The 19,936-nt window shown below is 35.2% G+C and overlaps 2 protein-coding genes across 4 annotated transcripts in view; both read left to right on the forward strand.

The window, feature by feature from the left end:
- Window positions 1–19,936, forward strand: part of LOC127881770 (uncharacterized) — a 136,378-nt gene that overhangs the window by 16,372 nt on the left and 100,070 nt on the right. The window lies entirely within an intron of this gene.
- On the forward strand, window positions 808–19,794 carry LOC127831140 (uncharacterized). Its single transcript, XM_052356131.1, has 9 exons — window positions 808–1,343; window positions 1,884–2,553; window positions 4,279–4,386; window positions 6,193–6,270; window positions 11,404–11,527; window positions 11,764–11,861; window positions 13,429–13,638; window positions 17,260–17,368; window positions 19,709–19,794. Exons 1-9 carry the CDS (start codon window positions 1,006–1,008, stop codon window positions 19,792–19,794), a joined length of 1,821 nt encoding a protein of 606 aa, XP_052212091.1. The 5' UTR covers window positions 808–1,005.

Genomic DNA, 19,936 nt, shown 5'->3' on the forward strand with positions numbered 1-19,936 from the left:
CTCTTCTAAATGTTTGATTTCTGCAATTAATATTTCTCCGTTCCTTTTAATTGTTTTATTTTTTGATGAACAATAGCTTATTGTTTCATTGCGAATATTACTTTGTATAAGCTCCCACGTTGTATTTGGGTTGCAATTTTCGTTTAAGGATATTGTGTCATCTATACATTTTTATATTTTTTTTTTTGATTTTCTGTGTCTTAAATAATTGAAAAGCAGACATATCTGTCGCAGAAAACATTCTGGGGGCGTGTTTGCCCCCATCCCCCCCCCCTCTCTTAACTTCCTCGGCTTTTGTGTACCCTGGCTACGCCACTGGTGTGTAAGCAAAAGCGAAATAACAGTACAATGATATGATCGCACGTTAGTTACAGGCGAAATAAATAGATAATACTAGGTTAGCGTTGAATAGAGAGAAGTTTATGTTGCGAGGCTAAGAACACCGGAAGCGCGAACCTTAATTGTTAAGGTTATTAGATCTATTTATGTTAAATGTCACGTTAAAAAATCAATGGAATAAATAGAATACTAGAATAAGCATTGAATAGAAAGAAGTTTATGATGCTCGGCTCAAACACCGAAAGCGCTCGTCAAGGCTCGCGCTCCCGGTGTTTTAAGTCTCGCAACATAAACTTCTCTCTATTTAACGTTAACCTAGTAATCTCTATATCGCAATCTTCAATAACTCTTCATGAAGACTTATCGCAAAATCGTGCTTGTAATGAAATGGCTTTACGGAAAATCGTTTTTCATGTATCTATTTATACACCAACGCGTAATCGATAGTAGCAAAAATTAGAACATAAATCGTCTAGTATCGTTTTAACCTCTGAAGTCAAAATGGCTTTAAATTAGATTTACATGAAATAAAGGGATCTAAATAAGCTAGAAGACTTTTAAAAGCGATCGGGGCTACGGAGAGACCATCATTTGTGATTGAATATCTTTCTATAACACTGGGGTAACCTAGTTACCTTCGTTTGTGATTGAAAACCTATAGATAAAATGGCGAATAACGATGACACACCTGTGTTACAGAAAGGTTCAGATATATTGATTGATTACTGTTGTTCAGTGTGCGAGGACAATGATACATTAAAAGAGGCGCAGACATATTGTGAGGTGTGTTCTAAGTGGTTCTGTGACCAGTGTATGTCTCTTCATGGCCAGATGTACAAGAAGCACACAACACTTGGGAAGAGTGACCAAGGAAAATGGCCGGTCGCCAAGGGCGTAGCTGAGCTATTGACACAATGTGAGATACACAAAGGGGAAAACATTAAAATGTTCTGTGCGGACCACAGTCAACTATGCTGCACGACGTGTGTACTGCTCGATCATAGGTAAGTGGATTTCAATTATGATCTTTAGAGAGTTCAATTAAATGACACGTTTTCGAAATCGCGTATTAAAACGTGTCTATTTAAAGATACCGGTTAACAGATCGACACCATAGTTGCTGCGAAATTTCATTTAGTTGAAACTTATTAAATTACGAATCATCAGTTAAGCGGTTTAATTAGTTATTTCGCTGTTGTTTGGTTCAAGCATAAACAAATGTAATGCTGCTTTTGTTGAAAACGTAAACTAAAGTTATTGATATCAAACAATAAAAATAACCATGTCTAAATATCCTGAAATCACTTATTCAATCATGTCAATAACTTTTAATTCAAACTAACTTTTTAAATAACAATACTCAATGTCGTTTGTTCAAATGTTTATTTTTTTACTTCTTTTTAAGTTTTGTTATTTACAGCAGTTTTTTGTGTAACAATATATGAACAAACGGTATAATAACAAAAGTTACAAAGCTTGATCGCAAAATGAGTATTAGTGAAAGAAATCTGTTTTCTTAAACCAATATGTTTGCATGCTTTCAGGCAATGTAACAATGTGACTCAAATCTCCTGTGGAAATCACAAAAAGGAACACGAAGATCTACAAAAGCTTACAATAGACATCAATAACTTGACACAGCGTCTAAGAAAAATGGTAGAACAAACAGAGTGCAATGTCAAGTCACTTCAGTTTGCGTACGACAAAATTTTAGAAAAGATTACGCTCGAGCGTCAGAAAATTAATGCCGCACTAGATTTAGTGGAGCGGCGTACCATAAATGAAGGAAGAGCCTTAGTTACCCGTTTGCAAAAATCACTGCAAGCTGATGTGGACTCGGGTAAAGCTGCTCTGAAAAGGATACAATCCCTTCAAGAAGCGTCAGATAAAATTGAACCACATAATTCAGAATTATCTACTGTGGCATTTATGAAAATCAAAAAAGAGCTGTTAACCTCGGACTCAATTGTACGCGAGATGGCGTCAAAAACTGATTCCACTTTATCATTTACCCTTGACACAAATATTAAAAAGTGTTTAGCTACAATGACAATGCTTGGGTCTATAAACACTTCAGAAAATAACACAATGATTGCGACAACACGAAAAACAGATAATAATGTAAAAGTTAGTGGTGAAGCAATCTGTGAGATACGAGGCATAATTGAGATGTCAAACGGTGATGCCATTATTGCCGACGGTGTTAAGATAAATGTGATTGACACTTCATGTGGTCAGTCACTCCAATTTGTGACCAGGCTCCTTTAAAAATTTCTAAGACTGGAATATTTGTAATTGATGTATTACTACAGAAACACTTTTTGCCAAAGATAAGCCTTAATATGTGACATGACCTTACTTTTCTTACAATCATTTGCCCTTTCCCACTCAGAGGCAAAGTAAAAATGTCTATATGCAAACAGCATTAAACAAGAACAGCCTGCGAGTAACTCAAAGTCTATTCAGGTGTTATGCTTTTTGCTGCTCATCATTGCATAAGAGTTAGAAATGAAGCCTATAACATTTTAATTTAGTTAGAAAGGTCTTAAATTAATTTTTATTTTCTAAGGGACTACACTGCTAGGAAATGGTTGAATGCTTTCTGGTAATTTGATATTAACCTTCGAGGTATGGGTAGGAAGTGGATATTGGGTGACTTTGTCTGGGCCCGTGTTCCCCAACCCATTTTTAGACTTGAGAATAAAGAATAGAACTAGAGCCTATAAAAATGCATCCAACATTTGAATATATGTATATACCGGCTTCTACTGGTGATAATGTCATTAACAAAACATTCATCAAGAAGAATGATCTAGATAGAGATGGTTAACGCCAAGTTTTACTCAAAATTAAAGCAATTCTTGAGTATTCTATTTTAAAGAATTTTCTTTATTCTTTGACTTACTCCGGTAAGTCTAAGTATTGTTTGGTGAATACGACCCTTGTTGTTTTTTAACCAGGTTTTCCAAAGGCAAAAACTGGTTATAAAGTTTGCGAATGTCGGCGGGCGGGCGGGCTGGTTGGCTGGCGGGCCGAACAAGATTGTCCTGGCCATAACTTTGTCGTTCATTGTGATATATAAAAAGCATTTGGCACATGTGTGCACTATCATTAGACGGTGTGTAACGCGAAATAATGACGTAGATATCTCCAAGGTCAAGGTCACACTTTAAGTTCAAAGATCAAAAATGGCCCTAAATGAGCTTGTCCGGGCCATAACTATGTCATTCATTGTGAGATTTTAAAATCATTTCGCACGTTTGTTCACCATCATTGGGCGGTGTGTCGCGCAAAAGAATTACGTCAATATATCCAAGGTCAAGGTCGCCACGACTAAAAATAGATTGATTTTCAAAGAAGTGGGGTAACTGAACAATCAATAACAATGCACATTTTGAGTTGGTCTCCATTTATATACTTTTTTATAAATTGAAATCAAGGTCGCCACGAGTAAAAATAGATTGAATCTTACACAAGGGGGGTAACAATGCACATTTTGAATTGACTCCCTTTATCAGACTTTTTTCAAATTATATACCTGGTTTTGGGAAAATTTTGTCCCTTGTTTTAACTTAAAGTGTTACTTGTATGAGCATGGTTATGTTTTAAATAAATATTCCAATTAACGTTAAACATTTTTATTGCGGATGTTGTATTTCTAATAATTATGTTAAATGTATTGTTCATGATGAATAACTAACAATTCATGTATGCAGTATACATAATACTTATACATATAAACACATCTGTATGTATACCATTGTATGATCTCTTCTTGCTTTAAATCTTTGTGTGAAAAAATTGCTTAGTTAATTAAGTAAACCATTTACAAAAATTAAGTCTGACAATTTTTTTCTCTATAAGAATATGGTATATTTTAAGGTGCTAACACGTCTGCAAATTGGCTGGTATCTAATTGCATGTTTCTTGCAATTGTAGAAAGATAACGAATTTGTGCTTGAGACTTTTTACCATCGGAGTGGAAAAGAGTTCCAGTGTATCTACCAGAGTGGCATGCGCTTTTACTTCGATGACTTGGGCTCTAAGGTAGGGCATGATTTTAAGGTTCAATTACACTAAAGCATTAAGAATACCTCAATGACTGGGACTCTAAGGTAGGGGATGATTTTAAGGTTATATTCCAATAAATATCGTATCCCATCGTGGTCCAAAGTGAATTGTATATTTCTAAATAGTTCCTTTACTCTTCTGGTTTGAGAGCCCTCTTTGCGACTGCATCAATGCCTTTTGTGTTGTTTTTTTCTTTTCCTATGTGTTTATGCAACATTTTGGTGAATTTTATTTTAAACTACAGCGAAAGATAAATGTGTTTGGTGCTTTTATTGAAGTATTTTCCTTTATGGAAACCTCACGCTGTTTTCTAAGGTTCCATGCATTTCCACATTTATCTTTTTATTGCAATTTTGTAAAGAATAAATATATTCATCTTTAAATTGAAACCAGGCGTGTACAATCTTAAATTAAGGTAAGGCAAGAAAGATGCCTTATTATTTGGCTGTTTTGTGGTAAGTACAAACTGGGAATTCTAGTTATAGATCTAATAACTATAACTAAATTTGTGGACTTAAATCAATGAAAATTTAATGTTTTGTCTTTTAGAAATTCAGGTAAAGATTTGTGTGAAACGTTTATGTAATTGTGCACATAAAATAGATAGCTACCAAAGTATATACATGAATGGCTAAACATAAAAAGTATCATTTTTTTGCAAGAGTTTTTTTAATGAAAAATCATTTTTATGTCAACAACATTTTGTACTGAATAAATCAAAATAAAAAATAATATTACTTGATAACACATATTTGTAATGTACTATTTCATAATTTAATAGACATGTCATACACTAATTCAGATGGTTTAGACTTATTATTGGTAGTGGCCATGTATATAGCAGCTAAGTATGGAATTAAAGAAGTCTAAACTATCAAAATGTTATTCATATTACTTAAAAGATTAAGCAAAAATGCAAAAAATCTCCCCTTGATGTCATAATACAAGTTGAAAGTCGCTTGTCAACTTGTGTGTAATTTACGACAATTCATTTTCATTGGACAGACAATTCATTTTCATTGGACCTGTTAAGAAAATATTTGTAGGAAATTCTGTAATTGGTTTATTCTATCATGGCCCTATTTCTTGCCAGCCAAGTTTCTTTCAGTTTGCCTCTCCTGTGTTTGAACTTTCCAAATCAAAATTGATCTTACATAATTGTTTGTGTTTGTCTGTGATTTTATTAACCTATTCGGATGGCTAGTTCTTGATATAACGCGGAAGCATAATAGGCCATTATGTAAATCTTTTGTACCATATTCGGTAGATTCTTTTCTGAAAAGTCTTGCTTATGAATAATCTATGATGATAATAATATCTTTAAAACAATTGTTGATAAAAAATCTCATACTAAAAAGCACACATTTCAACATAACTTACTTTGTATAAAAATTAACACACCAAATACACTTAATAAAAGTAACGTTTGCAACCCAAAGTAGACATAGGCATCATTAAAGTATGTATAAATCTTAATATTGTATACAATCATACTCGTCGCATCATGCTAAAATGAGTCTTATGCTATACACGGTCAGCGAAGCCGCAGACTGGTGAGGAGCTAAGTGTTCGCTTATGATACAATTTACAACCCATCTTGATGTGACTTTGAAGCAGACAGTGTAGCTCCTGAACAGACTTATCAATTAGCCTGTAGCTGCGCTGGCGGCATATGGCTTACGACTGATTTTATAAGGATGTGTTTATATTGTGTCACGATGTTTACAAATCCTATTTTGCAAATACAATCATAAAGTGCGTTATCGTGGTAACATTTTGCAGGAATGGAAGCCGTTTCCTAAGCGCTGGTACAACGAGGGTCTACTTGTTACCAATACCATTCACAAGAAAGACAGTCAGGTAGGCAACGTGTTACATGGGACGTCGAGCATGAACATTTAGTTTAAACCTATTTATTTTAGCTCGATTGCATCGAGAGCCTAAGGCTTATATAAATGCTCTCGAGTCCGTTTCCTGGGCCTAGAACCAGTACTTTGTGTCTTTGGGGGAGATCTAAAGAACGCTCCCACGGTGGGGAGCGAACCCATGGGGATGAACATTTGAGCATTGCTTTGGGAAAACATGACTTAAAGCATGTGCGATAAGTGTCGTCCCAGATTAGCCTGTGCATTCCCGACAGGCTAATTAGAGACAACATTTCAGTCTAGACTGGATTTTCGTTAAGAACAGACTCCTTTAAATGCAAACTTCCATAAAAGCTGAAAGTGTCGCCCCTGATTAGTCTGTGCTAACGACACTTTACGCCCATGCATTGGCTTATTTTTTATGTGAAAAGATAATTGAATTCACTATCTACTTATTCTTATGAGTTCCATATTTCGATGATCTGGTGTTTTTTATGATTGCACTATTAGATGAAAAAAGAGATTATCCTATCATCATTTTTAGAATTTCCAAAGTAATGTAGTTTAAATTCACATGCTGTAATTTTTGAAATGCAGGTAACACATAGACATTGCAAGCTTTTATTTTCTAGTAATACGTGTGTAGTTTTAGGCAAGAGATCTCATTTGACTGGAAAATAACAAGGCTTAATTTTATTGCCTTGTTCTGTAGTGAAATTGAATAAGAATTTTATTTTTTTATTTAAAAGAATCGAAAAAAAGGGATGCGTGACTATTCCCAATTTCAGGTTTTTTCGTGAATTTTTTTTTTCAATTAGTGCTGGTACCGGTACTTTTCCCGATAGACCCTTTTCACAATAGGCCAAAATTGATAAGAGCGCAAAGTCACGTGACTCGCAGAACTCCAGAACGAGGCTGAACGTGTATAAATTTCCAATAGTCCCGCGCAACGCCGCATCTGATTTTAACATTTCACTCTTTTGAACATTCGGAGATGTAACGACTTAGAAAAGTCAGAATAAGTTATAAAAATGTACTTGACATTATAAGTGTCAATACATATAATAAATTGTATTGATTAAAGTACTTGTTTTTCTTCAATTTTTTCACACATTTGACTTTTTTTTTTTTTTTTTTTTAAATCAGAGTTTATTTTCAGGTCCTACCGGCCCCTTCACGAGGTCTTTATGGTCCGACCTGCCCCTGTGACCTTTCAGGGGAAAAAGATTAATTTTGAGCCAAAGTAGGTCAAATTTACCCCGGCTTCCCGGGTATTCGCCAAAGATATAATTTAGATCCAAATATACCAGTGCACGATGGCCAATGAGACCTTAATGTGCACTGGTAGTTGACAATTCAAAGACAAATTCTTGTCTGTGCGCAGCTCCACCAAAGGAGTGCAAGCAAGCAGCTCTGCCTTTATGGCCCCTCTCGCTGTCACCGGCTGTCGTCTTCATCCCCGAGACAGTTTCCCCAGTGCGTTGAGCGTACTGAGTACCGCTGTCCCGGGGTCCCTCTTTAAAGCCACCCCCTCGATGTTCTTGGGTGTATGTCAGGCCCAGGTCCGTCCCGTATGTCCCCCACACTGGTGGTCTCGCTGTCCCGCCGTCCCCGGCCCTCTTCAGACGGGACCTCTGGCAGGTCCGGGCCGGCGAACTCTCGACGATAAACAGCGGGTGACAAGTCCGCTGCATCTTGGAGAAGACAGCAATCCCAGCAGTGTGGAAGACGTCCGGCTCGAGGGTGACGGACTCTGCTGGATTAGCAGAGCCACCCGCAGAAGTTCCCCTCTATAAGGAAATCTTCTGCGGGTGACTCTCGCCTCGGTCGCGACGCGCACGCTCCAGCAGCTGACCGAGCACACATTTGACACGCTTTGGTAGAGCTTTTATATCGCGCTGTTTGAATAAAGATCTATCTTGTTTATTGATACATCTGTTGTTTAATAGCCCCTGTGTTCCGCATAAACCCATTATCTCGTTATGATTAGATACTGTGCCGACAAATACTAAATAACAGCATGGTGTCATAAACCACCCGTGGTAGATGCCTGGTCATTGAACACCATGTATGGTACCCCGGCCAATGTCTTCTCGTGATAGAAGTAGTACGTAGTCATTTCTAAGACTAATGTAACGCCAAATACTCAAACTAAATACTGTATAGATATTAGCCAGTTTAATCATAATTATACAGAGAATGCTGGACATTCGTCCTAGCCTAGTTTTCACACAGGCGGACATTCGTCCCTATGTTTTTGCACGGAACGTATAGTGACATCTAGAGTCCGTGGTTTTTTGACAACCTTAACATTCGTGCCTTCGTTATTTTGATAATGCGGATAATGGTTTCTACATAATTTTGACAGCCCGGACAGTCATTCCTTCGTTATTTGGACAGCGTTGAGATTCGTTGCTGAAAAATTGCTATCCCGGTCATTATTATCACATTTTATCATAATAATATGACACTCTGGGCATTTTATCTGGTAAATTAATATGTCGTTATTAAAATAGTTTTAAAAAATTCTCATACTTTGTGTTATACTTTATATTTCGATAATATTTTTTCATGATCATGAGAATGAAAACGTTTAAAATATTCTAATATATCGACTTACACTGAGATCTCTAATTTGCCAAACCTTGCAGAAATCTGGACGTTAAAACTATGTAGGAGTATATATATCCGGTCTGTCAAAATAATGTTGGAGCGATTGTCTGGGATGTCTAAATAGCGTGGGAATGAATGTCCGGGTAGTTAAAACAACGTATAAACGAATGTCTGCCTTGTCAAAATTAAGGTAGGAACGATTTTCATTGTGAAAGAATTTTCGGATACATAATCAAATGCTTAATACTTATTAATACATTTGAAATGTTTATTAACTTTTATGCTATTATAAGCACGAAACCTATTTAGCGGGTTACCCGGTACCGCTAAAATAAAACGCCGTCATTACATAGTTTTATAAAGAGTGTTCGTTAGTGTATAGAAGAACACAATTAAAAGAAGCATTTTAATTGACCGGGGTTAAAGAGTGTTTCCGAAAATTAAAGACACACACAAACAAGAGAGATTTTTGACATGAAGTGACATATATTTATCACTCATAATCACGTTTAAAGAGAAATCAAGGTGCATGCGTAGACAGTTCAGTTTGCTCCACGTTCGTTTTTACACCTGTATAAAAGTATTCTTCAATATTGTCTTTCACTGTAAAAGAACATTAATTAAAGTTAAACGGAAAATGACATAACATGTAAAAAGTTCACGTGCTTTGTATTTCATATTGCTTTTTCTGATGATTGAGTCAACACACATTTTTCACGTTCGATCGTTTGTGAAAAATATTACAGACCAACAAACATACCTTTGAGAATTTAAGTTATAAAATAACGTTTTGTATTATACAACTTTTGTATGTATTTGTTTTGTGCAATTATCAATGTTTATTCTTCATATCACATTTGCTCTGAGGATAATGGGTATCTTGAATTTGAATCAAGATTAAATAAAATGTATATACACGTATACACTAGTGTTGCTATATACTATGGCTTGCAAAGATGACGTAGGTGTGAGAATGTTTATTTTATAACACCTCATCAATTTATTGACTAAATAACACATCCATGTATGCATATGTTTGCCATAATTGTAACCAGTGTCAGTGCTTATGAGAATCCCGAATATAATTAATCAAAATCAACTGTTTATAATCATCGATATGCTCCGCCAAAGATCCATACACGTTCAGCCTCGTTCTGAAATTCGACGCGTCACGTGATATCTAAAAATAGCAACAGCGCTAGTATTGTGAAACTGGTCTATTTGGGCAAAAACAATCACTGTAGTTGTATTTGTAGCAAATATTTATTTGGCAATCATTAGTCACTAATTTCTTATGTCATTGAAACTTAAAATATGTCATTACCACGAATTGCAGATACGCAATACACGTTTAAATCCCTTGTCAGACCCACATATCTAACCAATCCAGTTTAGGTGTAAAGTGTGATCACTTACTAGCCTGTACGGACTGCTCAGGCTAATCAGGGACAACTCTTTACGCACATGCATAGCCTATTTTTCCCAGAACTAGGCTGATATGGTTTAAAGGTGCGGAAACATCAAATACAGGAAAAAGATCTCCCTCCAGGAAATCAAGTACTGGTTCTACCCAGTAAACTATCTTGAAAGATTTTTTTCAATAAGTGTTAGGCTTTTGATGGAGTCAAGCTTAATAAATAGGTTTAAACTAAATACAGGAAAAATATCTCCCTCGAGGAAATCAAGTACTGGTCCTATCTCCAGAGAATTTCAATAAGCGCTAGGCTTTTGATGGAATCAAGCTTAGCAAATAGGTTTAAACTAAATACAGGAAAAATGATCAGTTTTTTGGAGCCAACTGACTGCACAGGCTAATTTTAGATGAAACTTTACGCACATGCATGTAGCCAAGTTTTCCCATAACAATGCCTATATGGTTAAGATTTGTGGAAACGCCAGATACAGAAAGAGATCCTCCCTCAAGGACACCAAGTACTGGTTCTACACATGAAACAGACTCGGGAGTGTTTCAAAACTGATAATTTCACTGTTTCAAACAATGAAAATTATCAGTGAAAATTATCGAGTTTAAATGACGTCATTTTTTTGACGAAATATCATTCAATTTCTTTATTGAGTACATATGTATGTACATGTAGGTGGATATCTTTTCACTCGATCCGCCGCGTACGTATGCGGCGGATTTACTCCGCAAAAGTACGCGAGGTTAATACAGACTCGGCGTCGTTGAGCGGATCGATGCCGAGTGCCACGGCGATACGCCGCGTGAACACACGATTCGGCCGCCGCGGACTAATAATCTGGCCGTGGCGTAGTCATTTTCCCAACGAAATTCTTTAGTTAAACTCTTTAACAATGTATATAAACTGTGAAATAAAGCATAAATTAGAAAGAAAATTTGTTGGGTTCGGTGGATTATCCCAAATCGGGATTCATATGGTTGAGATGTGTGGATACTGCAAATTCAGGAAAAAGACTAATAACTAATAATAATAAATAATAATACAAAAAAAAACTACTGTAATGATAAGATGATTAATAACTTCAATTGCAGGAAAAAGATTCTCCCTGGGAGCCTGCAGACTGTGAGAAGCTCATCGGTACGTGCCATGTCCTGCTCCAGTCCGTGGCGTACAACATCGTTATACAGGAGAAACTCGTGATCTCAGACTTCAAAGGTAAAGATCAAGTTCACTATTGTAAGGTCATTTAGCGTAAAATATCTAGACCTTTTAGAAGAGAGACATAGCATAAGACTTGAGCTTTCTTTCTCAATTCTGTTTTGAAGAATTATTGTTTAGCAAATAAAAATGTCTACCCGTTTTGCATGATTTTGTCAAAAGAAGTGTGTATGTTTTTATGGTATTGCTTTCATGTGTTAGGAATAACTAAATAAATATTGTTTAAACCAAAGGTCAGGATCAAGGTCACGTTGACATCGCCATCGTCCCGTGCACAAAAGACTTCAAACCTGTCGGTGAGGATAAATTTGTGGAAGATCCGAAAGAATTGGTGAGAATTCTAAGCGACATATTCACCAACCCATTCTTAGACTTAAGTCTTAGAATAAAGAATATGTTTTACTTGGAGTATTCAAGAGTGACATTAATTTTGAGTCAAACTTGAAATTAACCATCTTTTTCTACATCATTATTAATGTAGAACATTTTTGTAATGACCTAATCACCAGTGAAAGAGAAATTTTCATTCTTCTTCTTAATATTATTTTGATTGAAAATATTCCCATAAATATTTGTATACGTAACAGCAAAAAACGTTAATCAAAATAATGCACGGTTTGTACTACCAAGATTATCTTTTAAAGTGTTATTTTTCGTTATTTTTCTGAATATTATTTTTTATATGAAAATATACCCTAAGTACATGTATAAGTAACAGCACAAATATGCATCAAAAATATTGTGCAGGTTCTATAACCGAGGTTATCTTTAAAGTGTCCATGAAATTGTTCATTTCCAGCTTGGGAAGCCCCTATTCTGCATTGTGAAGATCACAGCCGCACAGGGATTGCCTCAAAATATCGCAAAGGTTACAATTCACTGTTTAATATTGTAAGATCAGTGTTGCCAAGGTAACAATTCACTGTTCACTATTGTAAGACCAGTGTTGCCAAGGTAACAATTCACTGTTCACTATTATAATAGCAGTGTTGCCAAAGTAAGAATTCACTGTTCACTATTGTAAGAGCAGAGTTGCCAACGGTTATTTCACTGTGCACTATTGTAACTGCATTTTGGGAAAGATACCTAGATTTTACTTAAACATTACCGTCTCCTTAGATATATTGGCTGGGAAAAGAGCTGATAGAATGGGATCTGAAAAGTGAGTGAATGTTAAATGCTAGTGGACTCAGTTATCCATTTAAGTGAATGTTAAATACTAGTGGACTCAGACATCAAATGTAAGTGAATGTTAAATACTAGTAGACTCATATATCAAATGTAAGTGAATGTTGATAACAAGTGGACTCAGATATAAAATTTAAGTGAATGTTAAATACTAGTGGACTCAGATATCAAATGTAAGTGAATGAGTAATACGAGTGTACTCAATTATGGAGTTTTAAGTGTTTGTTTAATGCTAGTGGACTCAATTTTTAAATGTAAGTGAATTTCAAATATCTGTTGACTCAATTATGGAATTGATGTGTAACAGAACAGAATTAACTCAATTATGGATTTGAAGTGAATGTTTAATACTAGTGGACTAAATTATGAAATGTAAGTTGGTGTTTCATACCTGTTGACTCAATTATGTAATGAAAGTGTATGTTTAATACTAGTGTACTCAATAAAGAAATTGAATGATATGTTAGATATTAGTGAAGTCAATTATAAAATATAAGTGAATGTTAAATACTAGTGTACTCAATAATGAAATTGAAGTGTATTTTAGATACTAGTGAAGTCCATTATAAAATGTAAGTGAATGTTAAATACTATTAAAAGTAATGTGTATTTTATTCTACAGTGTTATCATGTCACTCGCAGCATAATCAAGAGACATGAAAAAATTACATCATAGATAAATGTTTTTTTTGTTTGTTTTTGCGCTCCAGAGCTTCTGTCGTTACAAGTTTTACCTGGACAAAGATTACGTGCAGACCAATGAAATCTCTGGCACAATCAACTTCGAATTCAACCACGAAAAGCAGGTCACCATCAAATCGGTCACGGAGCAGTTCATCGAATATCTGAACAATGAGTCCCTCTACATTGAAGTCTGGGGTCGACAAAAGGCTGGAAAAGGTCAAAAGGAGAAGACAATGGTAATTACATGTACACTGTAACTGCAGAAAATTAAAGTGGGTGAAAAAAGGGTCAAATACTAGCAAGAACCGGTTTTTATCTCAGCAAATACTCAAATTAAAACATGTCATTAAGTGATCGTCGGATTTTTGGCAGCCATAGCCATTTCGCGATATAACGGACCGCGATATATTGGAGTTACAGTTTTTGTAGAGAATATTGTGTGTGTGTTGAATACAGACAAGCTTATTGAAAGAGGCAGGGAAAACGTAGACCAGAAGCTTTCTTGGGTGGTACACTTTTTTATCCCGACCAAATAAGCTTGTATGTCTTATAAGCTTCTATGAAATTTCTTTCAATGTAACAAATATGGTGTAAAATATTGAGGGTTTAGAGTGAAAACTGTAAATTTCGGCTAAAACCTTGAATATATCAAAACATGAAAGAAGTAAAGATGTTTTTTGTATTCAAACTCAAAAGGCTGCACCAAATCAATCTCACATTCAAAGGACAAAATAATCTCATATTAAAGGGAAAACATTAGCACTTTCAAAGGATCGAACCCACGCCCAGCGGACAACATTTTCTACACCACAGCGACCATGAATTAATATTTGACGCCATATGCAACATAATTCACCATTATTACAAAAAACATGGAATTCACAAAATGACTGAAAATGCTTAACAATAAATGCAAATTTGAAATTTGAAACAAAACAACCTAAGCAATACATAATAAGAAACACTACATTATTGAAACACTGATACCATGAACATTTTAGGGTGTAACACCTTATGTACATGTACCAGACGTTTTATGTACTACCGGTACTTTGAAACTTTACGTACCACCTACATAAAATATAGGTGTTAATGTCCATTCATTCATAGCAGTCCTAATGAATCAAGGTCATTCTCTAAACATGATTTAAGTCTAAAAATGGAAATAATTTGATTTTTTACAGTTTGAACATTAAGGTCATTCTCTCTTCTCTTCAAAGTATCACATTTCAATTTTACAATATAATACACACATTTTAGACTTTATAATCCTAAGTCAGGATAAGATAAGAAACAAATTAAATTTTATAATTTACTTCAATTTCAGGTAAGACTAATAGATCATTTATTAAGTACTACATGTACTTGGGCTAATAAATTACACTAAGACACTCAGAGACACCTAGACAATCTGACAAAAAATAAAATCTATGGCCAATATATAAGTCTAAATTCATAAATACTATCACACACAATACATTTCATCAATAACACACATTCATATTAAATGAGTTATCTCTATATATTATAAATATGGTACATACAGTGTCAGACAGTGGAACATAAAGTGTTGGTACATAAACGGAGTGGTACGTGAGGTGTGACATTCAACATTTTAAAAATCAGTAAACAATATATGGACTTCATTGTTTTGCATATACGCAATCCAAGCATATTTATTAAAAATTAAACACACGTCTGTGCATGGCTGTATCTTTTAATGTATACATGCATCAACTATTCTGGTTATTAAAACATTTTTAATATTATATATAAACAAGAGCACCACATAAAGGGTGCCAAGCTAGGCTGCGGTGCAGTTTTGAATAAATGAAATTTATTTTTAAAAAATTGTGGTTATTGACCTTGACCTTTGACCTAGTGACACCAAAATGAGTGTGGTGTGTCGAAATCATCAAGGTGCATGTACATATAAAGTTTCAAAGTTATAGGTGTAAGGACTTTGATTTTAGAGCCGATGTAAAGGTTTTAGCACGAAGCGGACATCTGACGACGAGCTGTCCATGACAATACCTAGGGTTTTCCCTGAAAACAGCCGAGCTAAAATTGAGCATGCAGTATTTTTTTCATTCAAATTCGGGTCCGGTAAGAGGACCCATTCCCAATGGAAAAAAGTATATATTTTTCGCAAATGGGAACTTAAAATTCCCAATGGAAGGTTTCCACACAAAAAAAATATTTTAATGATTATATAAACATGTAAATTATCTCAAAGTCAAGCTAAAGATGTTGAACCTTAAATATATATCTTATTAAAATCACTATTATTATCAATTTCAAAGTATTTTTAATCATAAAAGCATCAATATTAATCTCCCAAATTAACTCATCTTAGGGGCGTAGATAACCTCCAAACATTGGGGAGGCGGACGCAAGGTTCCTGTCCTATAAAGAATAACATTGGTAATATAATACATTTTGTGTTAAAGTGATATTATGGGCATCTAACAGTTTTTAGGTGTCTATCGCATCCGTTGTTTATTTTTGGTGTTTTCACTTCATATACACTTATATTTGTTAATGCAGCATCAACATACTAAAACAATATACCGGAAAGAGAAAAATAATGCATTTGAATATCAACTGACAACTGATCATGCTTGTACGAGTTGAACCTAAATTTAGATTAAGTGCAGATTCGTTCATACGACACAAAGACACCATTTTGAAAATGTTTTACGGATCATTTCGGCTTACAGGACTGGCCAATGTCCTTAGACATAGCTAATAAAGCATTGCAGGGTTATGAGTGGTCTGTACGCCAAAGTTGAACAGGAACAAATAAAGTTAATTACTGCACCTTTGCAAAACATGACAGAAATTCTGGTCTTAAGATGAAAATGTAAATATGTTATTTTAACATCCTCGTGGATCAATGTCTATTTAATCCTTTCCCACTCAAAGGCAAAGTGAAAATAACATTGTGCAAACAGTATAAACCAGAACAGCCTGCGAGAAACCCTCTCTGTCATTCCCACCGCCACCGCCAAGACGATCCTGTGACCTTGAACCAAAGACCTATAGATAACTGAGGCAGTGAATTTGATTATAACAACAACAAACAATGCACGATAAATTATATTAAGAACGACCAAGTTATTCATAGCATAGCGCTGATAATGTGACATATACTTGCATTTGTAACAGAACCTTAACCCTTTACCACTTATACATATTTTGATACATTCGTAGTCCCTCAAAAAGTTAAATTGAATTAAAGACCCTTCTTACTAGATTCAAATTTTAAAGGCTTCATTTCCAACCCTTAGATACTGATGAGCAGCAAACAGCACCTGAACAAACTGCGAGTTTCTCGCAGACTGTTCTGGTTTCATGCTGTTTGCACTCTGTGTCTGAGTGGGAAAGGGCTTAATTGGTTATATGTGTAGAAGGTACATATCTGCATATAACGGTGGGGATTTTCAAGCACTGAACACTGAACATCCATCCAATATACTCAATCATCTCAAAAAACGATATGAAGTAAATGTTTTGGGAGATTTCTCTTAATTCACCCAATTAAATATATGCAGGTCAAAACCTGCGTTAGACAGCTACGATGGTAAAAACCGTGCAATCACATTATCGCTCTCCCGTACGGATGCATGGAATCCAGAATATTGTAGTATGTTAAGGTTTTATGCTGTCTTCTGCTCATCAGTACCCTAGGATTTTAAAGGGAGTCTTTATAACTTGATTCTATTAAGAAAGGTATTAAATTTAATTTACTTTTCTAAAGGACTACAAACATGTCAAAGTGCGTATCTTAGTGGTTTAGGGTTAAAAATTCCAATGAAAATCTGTATTCTGAGCTATATTTTGATGGTTGTTCACAGAAGGCTGTACCAACGTGGGGAGACCGACATGACATCCTGTCTCTGCTACGCGCTTGCAACTACGACCCAGACGAATGTATATCCATCTACATGCATCTACAGAAAGATGGTATGTTACATATAATATTGAGCCTATTTCTGGGAATGTATATCCATCTACATGCGTCTACAGAAAGATGGTATGTTACATATAATATTGAGCCTATGTCTGGAAATGTATATCCATCTACGTGCGTCTACAGAAAGATGGTATGTTACATATAATATTGATCCTATTTCTGGGAATGTATATATACCTACATGCACCTACAGAAAGATGGTATGTTACATATAATATTGAGCCTATTTCTGAAAAAAAAAATTCCTTAATGCATGTGCGTAAAGTGCTGTCAAAGATAAGCCTGTGCAGTCTGCACAGGCTTATCTGGGACAACACCTTACTTTGTTATGCCCCCGGATCGAAAGATCGGGGGTTTGTTGTTTTTTGGCCTGTCTGTCTGTCTGTCTGTCATTGTGTCAGTCATTGCGTGTGTCACAAAACTTTAACCTTGGTTAAACTTTTATAACTTTTGCAATATTAAAGATAGCAACTTCATATTTGGCATGCATGTGTATCTCATGGAGCTGCACATTTTGAGTGGTGCTAAATAAAGGTCATCCTTCAAGGTCAAAGGTCAAATATCATTGTTTTTTTCTTATCTAAAACATTAACCTTCGTTAAAGTTTGGTCATAACTTTTTTATATTGAACATAGCAACTTGATATTTGGCATGCTTGTGTATCTCATAGAGCTGAACGTTTTGAGTGGTGAAAGGTCAAGGTCATCCTTCAAGGTCGAAGGTCAAATTGATGGCTTCAAAGCGGCGCAATAGGGGGCATTGTGTTTCTGACAAACACATCTCCTGTTAATGGATTTTGTTTGTTTAAAGGAAGTCTCCTCTGAACAAAAAAAACAAGTGTCATTAAGTGTTGCCCATGATCATCCAAACAAAAGCTCCATTAATAATAATGTAATCAATGTTTAAATAGATTGAAAGTCAATTATTGACCATTTATCAATTAGATTTGTATTTTGACGTGTTTGTAGTCCCTTATGAAGTTAAATTTAATTAAAGACCTTTCTTACTAGATTCAAGTTTTTACGGCTGCATCTCCATCCTTAGATACAGATGAGCAGCAAACAGCATACAACCTGAAAAGACTGCGAGTTACTCTCAGGCTGTTCTGGTTTTAAGTTGTTTGCATATAGCCATTTTCACTTTGCCTCTAAGAGGGAAATGGCTAATGCATGTTGGTAAAGTGCAGTCTGCACAGGCTTATCAAAGACGAAGTCTCTTCAAAACAAAAACAAAAACAAGCTTAAGCATTAAGTGTCGCCCCTGATTAGCCGGAAAGAAGCTTAATTAACAATTATGAAATAAAAGTATATAAAGTTTTACACTAAATAATTTATCGTCCCTATTGTGACTTTTTATTGTAGGAAAAACTCTCTTAACCGTTAGTGTCATTGTTTTGGTGATTTTGTATAGATACACCTCTGTGTGTGTGTGGTGGTATGTTGTTCAGGTAGTAAATTCACTTGAACCATATTTGTTTGGTTTTCTGTGTGGTATCTCGCTATGACATCACAGCGAAGGGAGGCATATCATATTTTGTCTCTGAAAATGAGTATTAAAGGTTTAACCTTTCAAGGGATAATGTTTGCATTATTGTTTAATAAGTCTTAGCTTTCCCAAAAAAATTGTGAATTGTTAATCTGACAGTTACATGTAAATTACAGAAAAAAGTAAAATCAAACATTACAAACAATTGTTTTCAATTTTTGATTGTGTGTATAAATTTAACAAAAAAGTATAAAACAGTACATACAGAGTGTTTTAAAGTCCAATTTATACTCAAAAGCAACGAATATTTTGGAAACTATTTTGTCAAATAATATTAACCCATTAACAATCAGTGTTCCTTATTGCAATAGTCAAAATTTCAACGCTAGATGTGGTATGGTTACAAAGATTAAACGAGATACAAAATGCTTGTTTTAATGTTTGTGTGTGACAATATATTCCGTGTGAATTTTCCTCTACGATATCCGACCAGATTGGCTTCAGGCAGCATCAAAAGCACAACATAGTTCTAATTTGTGCTTCCGACGCTGCCCTAAGCCAATCTTGCATTCGCTCGTAAATGTTTGTATTATCTGTCGATAAATTCACCTGCAATATATTGTCACACAAAACATAAAAACGAGCAATTCAGATCTCGTATAATGTATCTCATTGATTTTGAGTGTTTATGGGGCTTCAACATGGTCAATTCTTTGTATTTCCCTAGTTAGAATAAAATAGGCGCCTGTGGAGGCTGGATGGCTGCCTACATGTATGTCAAAGACGGGATCACAAGCTAAGATGAGATGAGTTGTAATAAAATAGACTGTCATATTCTGTTGCAGCGTGGATGAAGGCTCCAAAGACTGCCAAGGAAGGCCAGACCATAGAGGAGGAAGAGCACATGAATCATCCGCGAGCTAAAGATTAAGGGGAGAAAAGTCTAAAATATTGTTTGAAAGTCTGTCCCAGATTTATTCTCATGGACAAATGGGCTCGAAATATTGCTTTGTTATCGGCCGACTGAGTAAACGGCTGCACAGATTTCTTTGAAGTAATTTTTGTTTAAAGGT

This window comes from Dreissena polymorpha, chromosome 5, assembly GCF_020536995.1.
Source record: "Dreissena polymorpha isolate Duluth1 chromosome 5, UMN_Dpol_1.0, whole genome shotgun sequence".
In the NCBI taxonomy this organism is placed as follows: domain Eukaryota; kingdom Metazoa; phylum Mollusca; class Bivalvia; order Myida; family Dreissenidae; genus Dreissena; species Dreissena polymorpha.